Here is a 7500-nt window from a genome sequence, read left to right as displayed (position 1 = left end):
GACTTTAAGCCGCAGCCCGCCCCCCCGGAGCGTCTCCGGCATTCCCCAGATATTAGGTACAAATTGGTTTGCCATTCATTAGTTATATTCACAATGAGATTAAATCTCCTCGGGACAATCCCATCAAAATCGCATAGGGGCCACAGGCATGCACGGAAAGGGGAAAAACACGCTCCATTGCGCTTTGTATGTGCAATGAAAAAATACGCGTTTGAACAAGAGAAAAATGTTGGAGTTATTTTTTTTGTTTTGTTTTGTTTTTTTCCCCTTTATAAGTGCTTTTTCCTCTTTGAATTATGTGACACCGATGAACTCACTTTGTCATGCCGTGTCTGCAGAGCGGCCATGATAGCTACAGCTCTATTTTCTCTCTCTCTCTCTCTCTCTCTCTCCCTCCCTCCCCACACTCCCTCAGATTTGGGCGATCATCAGGTGGCCGCAGCCTTTGCAGACCTCCTAAAAACAAGGGAGGAGGCTTCCACAGAGGGGGAACAATGCGAGGAACTTAGATTAATCCCCGGGGTAATTTCACGGGGTTTGCCTGGGTACCATGGGCCGGTTAAATGGAGTAGCGGAGGGATCCACTGTGGGGGGGATTTGGGGGAATTAACTCAACAAGATGTGTGGGGAGAGTGGGGTGAGGAAAGAAAGACTTTTGATAAAGTGGTTTGTTACTTCATTAATGACAAAGGGACTCCCCTCCCATCGACATGGCATTACATATGTCAGGTCCAATTTGGTGCCTTTAAAGGGATTTTGCAGGGTTTTGTAGGGAAGCTTTCTGCGGATAAAGTGGGAGATCTAATTGAAAACTCTGGCCTTTGTGGCGTGTTTTCACGTGTGGAGATTACAGCTCATGAATATAAGGTCTGTATTTTGACAACTTTCACCGGCGGAGACCAGATGCATCATCACGCAAGGTGGCTTGTTCACAATGAATTCAGGATAAATCCTCCCCTTCCTGCAAAATTCCTCAATTTTTATTTGATTTTTTTTTTTTTCAAACTTGTTCTAAGAGTCGGTTAAAAGCACCTTATAACTTTGAAAGTTTTCAGGTGAGTAGTAAAAACTTCCTTCTTTAAGTGCATTCACTGACACAATCATATTGCTTGTTTTCTTCCCAAATTATAACCTTAAATAGGTTCGAAAATTATAGAATTATCATCAGATATGAATTCTTATCTGAATTTTCCCATGAAGTGTAAACTTGTTAGTTTAATAGTGCAAGAAAGAAAACATTAGTGATTCAACAGTTTTGTTTTTTTATTAATAGTTCTATTATATTGTATTTTACATAGCAGTGTTTCCTGGTTCAGGCCTATATGTCAAATATTTGAAGAATTGGAAATAATTAAGGATAAGTCACTTCAATAGTGTCATTTATTCAAATTAGCATTATTAAACCAGGAAACATACAGTCACTTAATAAGAAAAGAAAATCTGTCCTTCATTCGCCTTCTTTTTTTTCTGGTTTTTTTTTTAGGAAAGTTTTGACATAAATAATCATCTAAAAACCTAATATCTCATCAACACAGGTGAAATTCTACACAGGGCAACATTCATAAAACACTACATCAAGTGCAATTTTTTAAAACACGGTCCCTCTCTTCTTCTTTTCTCTTTTTCTCTTTTTTTTTTTTTTAATACACGACCTGTTTTGAAAAACCCTCCATTTTTGTTTGTCTGTCTTTTTTACACCGTATGTACACGTTTCATCTCACAGTCAGGCTAGAAGAGACACGTCTCGCACCCAAACTCAACCTGTCGTCCCGCGGTCCCACTCGATGTAAGTGCTGAGAGAGGAAGAGAAACCAGAAATATAACCATCGGGGGAAAAAAAGGAATTGTTCAAATATTGATGTGACGAGATTAACGGGTGGGGGATGCAGATTCCGAGTGGGACCGAGTGGGACGGCAGGACACGGATTAAGGACGGAGCGCTTCGGACGTGTAGAGACATGGAAGGTCTATGGACAGTTTTTTTTCCTTTGGTTTTTGGGGGGGACCTCCGCCCACGTCACTGCATACAGAGTCAGCACTGCAAGGTGGAGATACAAATCTGTTTTTTTTTTTGTTTTGTTTTTTTTCATAAGGATGCTTTACTCTTGGTTCACATTTGTGTGTGTGTGTGTGTGTGTGTGTGTGTGTGTGAAGTGAGTGGGTAATTGCCAGCACTTCTCATCTAATGGACATTAGTGTGAAAAGGGGCCGACTTAAATTCATTAAACGTAATTAAAGTATGTTGAATATTATAGCTGGTGTGTGCTTGTGTGTGTGAGAGAGAGAGAGAGAGAGCCGGGATTCACATTTGATTTGACTTATTCAAAATATAAATAGTAATACAAAATTCAACTTTTGTCAATCTGGTTTGTGAAATGCCCACTGTTTTAAAAAATAAGTGGATCTCAGCTTGCAGGTGTGTGTGTGTGTGTGTGTCTGTGTGTGTGTGTCTGTGTGTGTGTGCGCGCGCGCGCGTTGGCGGAACCAACTCGAGTGTTGCCAGCGCCGTTTAAAAAATTTGGTTGTGCTATATTCTTTTGTCGTGTGTGCGTCTGGGGTGGGAGACATGAGGTATCAGGGAGGTAGGGCGAGTGAGAGGATATTTAAGCATGTGCTCTTACTGCTCCTCCTTCCCTTTTTTTTATTTTTTTTTTATTTTTATTTTTTCCTTTTTTTTTTTTTTTTGGAAGTATGGAATTGAAAATGAGTAGGGTGGGGAAGTGTCTCGGGGGTCCGGGGGTGGGGGTGTCCAGGTGTTCAGCACACCTCCTTCCCCGTGGCCCCGGGCGGCAGAATGTTCAGCTGGGTGAGCTGAGCCGAGTGTTCCTTGGCCTTGAGGCGCAGGGCGGCGATGCTGGAGGCCCTGCGGTCCGCCGCCGCCACCGAGGAGACGGAGGAGGCGGAGGAGGGGGAGGCGGAGGAGGCGGAGGAAGGGTCGGGGAGGACGGGGCCCGGGTGGGAGGGGCTCTCCACGGGCGGGGCAGGCTGACGGAGGAGGGCGGCGGCGGTGGAAGCACTGGTCAGTGGAGCCATACTGGAGAAGAGTCTGTGAGGGGGAGGTGGGTGGAGATTTAATTTAATATAAATTAAATGCATAGAGTATGTTTTATTGTAACCACGTATCCAGAAGATCATCAATAACATCAAACTAAATTATCAAATGAAGCTTTTAAGTGTAAAATATACACATGGTTGTTTGAATGTAGAATATCACTGGTGTGAGTGGTAAATAGCGGTGTGTGTGTGTGTGTGTGTGTGTGTGTGTGTGTGTGTGTGTGTGTGTGTGTGTGTGTCCATTTATTTGTCGATCTACAAGACATTATAATTGTATTTCTTTTTTGGGGTTGTCGATAAGACTTAGCCCGTAACTTTTTTCCACAATTTGATCAAAGGCTTAGTAAATAAATAGACTTACATGCATTTACATCTTCTATTGTTTCCTTAAAATACTGAGATATAGAATAGAAAAATAACAACAGCAGGGTATTAGTAGAAATCGTTTTTGTTTTTTGTTTTTTTTTTAAGAAATAAAGCCGTGTGGGGTCACATGGATGGAGTGTGCACACGCACTTGTCGCATAGTCTTAAATGGAGTGAATATCTCTTTGAACGGATAACAATAAAACATTTTAGAAACTCAGAGGTAGACGGTCATTAAACACCGGGGTCACAAATCCTCCCTCCACCTTGTGCGCTTCAAGTGCAAAAATGGACAAAACTTAGGATGCCAAACTGACAGGTGTCCATATTCGATGTAACAGCGTCTAGCGGAACGTCAGTAATGGTCTTCGCTCAGAACTCACCTGCCGAAAGTAGGTCCAATGAAGGCGGGATGGCGGAACATGGCCGCCGTGCCCAGGAAGGTGCCCAGGCCCAGCGGCGTGCCCAGCGGGGGGCCCGAGCCGTTGTGGGACGGCGGCCCCAGCCCTGGGAAGGCGGCGGCGGCGGCGGCGGCGGCCGTCCATGCATTCTCCAGGGCCGGGTGAGGGTGCGGGGGGAAGGGACCCCCGTCCAGGTAGTGGCTCAGGGGGTGGGCGGCGGCCAGCGGGCCCGGGAAGGGCAGGCCGGACGGATGGGCCTGCACCCCGGCCTTCTCCCTCTTCCTCCACTTGGCCCGGCGGTTCTGGAACCACACCTGGGAGGGGGAGGGAAGGAGGGGGAGGGGGGACGAGGTGCGGGTCAGAGCGGGATCGAGGGGATCCTATTGGCTTTGCCTGGCGATGGTGTTAAAGCGCCATCATCACCCCCATATTACCGGTTGGATTAATCCCACTTTCATCCTCATTCACAGAAAGCGGAGCCACGCCCTGAGCCCGGCCTTTATGTCAGGGCCTAGACTCGCAAATCCCACTAACAAGTCTCATCACTCTCCTCCATAAAAGACGGGGCTTCCGAGCGGGGAAGACATAATTAAGAACAGCGCTGACAAAAGATTCGGGAAAAACCGAGCGGCTGAACCGGCTCCAATTACAAATAAATGCGCTTTAAATTAAATTCTTGGAGAGGCGGAGCGGACCAACTCCGTCCCGGAGGGAGTATTTAACTTTCCCACGCAAATCCCCGCAGAAACGGTCCGTCTCCATGAGGAAAATGTCAACATGGGGAAAGTGATTGAAGGAGCGGGCTTGAGCGACACTGACGACACACACACACACACACACACACACACACACACACATGCGCCTGCACACAAACACACACACACACACACACACGCAGACACACACACACGCCGGCGGGAGATTATTCCCGGGGCGGGAGCTGTTTAGCATTACATGGCCCCTCGGGAATTTATGAGTTTTTATCACCTCCTGATGGTGCCCGCTAAGTGATTTGTTCACCTCTGGTCCCTAAAGAAACATCTGTTGTTGCACCGTCCGGCCATAACCCAGTGTTTGCACTGTGTCTGTGCCCGGGAGCTTTGACACGCACCGCACGCACACGGTGCGGGGGGGCAAACACCTTTAATGGTCTCTCATTCGCTCATCAATGCAGGTCTATTGCAATCACATAATGGGAAATCAAATACCATTATCCTCTCTCTCTCTCTCTCTCTCTCACTCTTTTTCTCTCGCTCTCTCTCTCTCTCTCTCTCTCTCTCGGGATTTATTGGCATGGGAAACATTCAAAGCAGAGCAAATGGAAAAGTAAAAAGTGAAGCATAAAACCTCAGATCAAAACGGAAAATGTAAATGGCGGCGTAAAAAACAGAAAATCCAAACGAGTGAAGATAGCCTAGAATAAAATTACAAATCTTAAAATTAATAAATATATATATATATGTGTGTATATATATATATACACATATATATGTGTATGTATGTATTCATATGTATATATACACACGTACAGTATATGTATTTATATATGTACATATATATATGTATAAATATATATATGTGTGTGTATATATATTTTCAGCTATCTTCTGTTATTATTTTAAGCTATCTCCATTCACAGTGGGAGAGTTCTCTCTCGCTCCCTCCTCTCTCTCCCTCTCTCCCTCTCTCTCCCCTCTCCCTCGCGCTCTCTCTCTCCCTCTCCCTCTCTCTCTCCCTCCCTCGCTCTCCCTCGCTCTCCCTCGCTCTCTCTCTCCTTACCCCCCCCCCCTCCCTCTGTTTACCCACGCACTAAGTGATCTTTTATGAATCGCCATTCGCCATCATTGGCTTAATTGCCGCTAAAACATCCCTGAATAGTCTGTAATAACGCTGGATAACAGGAAGGACGTTCCCCGCTCGGCGGCCGGGGCCATTTAGCACGTTTTTCACTGTAATAAATGACCGTCTAGCATTGTCGGCTGGAACTGAGTGACGCACGTCGCCCTTGATTATTACCCCCGAACTGTCATTTTATGGAGGACGTGGGATATCAGGGGAGACTTTTACGACGGATGGGATGGCGAGGGGGGGTTTGAAGAGAGCTCGTGCCGGGCGGCGACCGGAAGTACACTCACCTGCACGCGCGCCTCGGTGAGATCCAGGCGCATCGCGAGCTCCTCCCTGCAAGGCGCGGGGAACAAGGAGAGAGGGAGGGGGTGAGATCCCGGGGGTCAAAGGTCACCGTTTGCCAACGCTGCAGAATTGCTGTTTTGTCCCTCTGTTGTTCACAGTCAACAATAGGCGAGCGAAAACTGAAATAGGTTATTTTTTATTTTTTTATTTTTTTTCCTGTCGTAGTCATGTTCTATTTTCCCTGTCACCAATGGGCTGAAATGGGCCTATGGTGATTGTTACAGTGACAACCCTAAAGAAAATGTAACAACATAATGGCTGAAATAATGACATCTAAACTAGCCTGCCACAAAGCAATTGATGCTCCCTAAAAAAAAAAATACGAGATGGGTTTGCAGTGCAAATTAGACTTACAAGTTCCTTTAAAATAAATCGATAAAAAAGGATATGAACAGGCTACGCTCCACAATAGATGGACCTGTGCTTCACGGCGCCACAGAGTGTCATATTTATAAAGGTTTGCACCGTTATAATATTGTTTTGAGTGATTTCATAATTACTAAAATGCATTGGACTAAATATATCATGAAAAACGTTTTGTGTATATATGCAAAATGAAAATTAAAAAAAATATGATGGACACACTCATGTTAATAAAAAGATTATCTCGAAAAATCTATTCTACAATTTTTTTTCATTTTTTTTTTTTTTTAATTCTAGGTGTGTGTGTGTGTGTGTGTGTGTGTGTGTGATTGTGCGCGCGCGTACATGCGTGGCCGTGTTGAGGAGTGCACGCGCGCCGTTGCCCTTGAGCTTGACAGGGCCCTAAATGTGGAGTGGATGTGTCACGGAAATGTGGAAATGTGAGCTGATCCGCTAACTTTTCACGAGAGAAAAACATGTCAGCTGCAACAATAGAGACGGATAAATATAATATAACATGACAAAAGCATGTGAGTGCTGCTGCTTAACCCCGTTGCTCGGGCACGCTGACGTTCAACCGCAAACCACGCGTTTAATTGGACAGATGTCCTGAATTTCCCACCTTGTGACGGATGGAGATTAGCACTTTTAAATTCATAAATATTAAAATGGCTTTTATGCAATTGTCATTATTGTTGTCATTATTGGATACATATTGTTGTTATTATTAGTAGTAGGAGCTGCAGTGGCAGAACATTTGAATTGTTATTGTTTTATATTTTTTTTGATATAATTTCTTATATTATACCATATGATATGGATGATATAATAATCATAATATATCCATAACGCTAACAATGTTTTTCGTTCGTTCAGTTACGAGTTTCATATTTGTGGATTATTTCAGTTCATATTGTAGTTTGAATAATATTACTTTTATATAATAATAATAATAATAATAATAATAATAATATTAATATTAATAATAATTGATTATTATTATTACGACTACTACTAATACTACTATTAATAATAATCATCATCATTATCATTTTACAATTTAATACATTAATTCATAATTATAACAACAGATAATAATAATAATGAACAATGATTCAAATAAA

At 43.7% G+C, this 7500-nt stretch overlaps 1 protein-coding gene across 1 annotated transcript in view; it reads right to left on the bottom strand.

Annotated features, from left to right (window-relative positions):
* Window positions 1–1245: 1245 nt before the first annotated feature.
* arxa (aristaless related homeobox a) overlaps window positions 1246–7500 on the bottom strand; it is a 7935-nt gene continuing 1680 nt past the window's right edge. Inside the window, exons 3-5 of the mRNA XM_080019954.1 lie at window positions 5956–6001; window positions 3803–4134; window positions 1246–3046 (exon numbers count right to left, since the gene is read on the bottom strand). Of these exons, the coding sequence (XP_079876080.1) occupies window positions 2758–3046; window positions 3803–4134; window positions 5956–6001 (667 nt within the window). The 3' untranslated portion in view covers window positions 1246–2757. The remainder of the gene's footprint in view (window positions 3047–3802; window positions 4135–5955; window positions 6002–7500) is intronic.

Source organism: Zeus faber (genome assembly GCF_960531495.2).
Source record: "Zeus faber genome assembly, chromosome: 19".
Lineage (NCBI taxonomy): Eukaryota > Metazoa > Chordata > Actinopteri > Zeiformes > Zeidae > Zeus > Zeus faber.
This window is presented reverse-complemented; position numbering and strand designations above follow the sequence as displayed.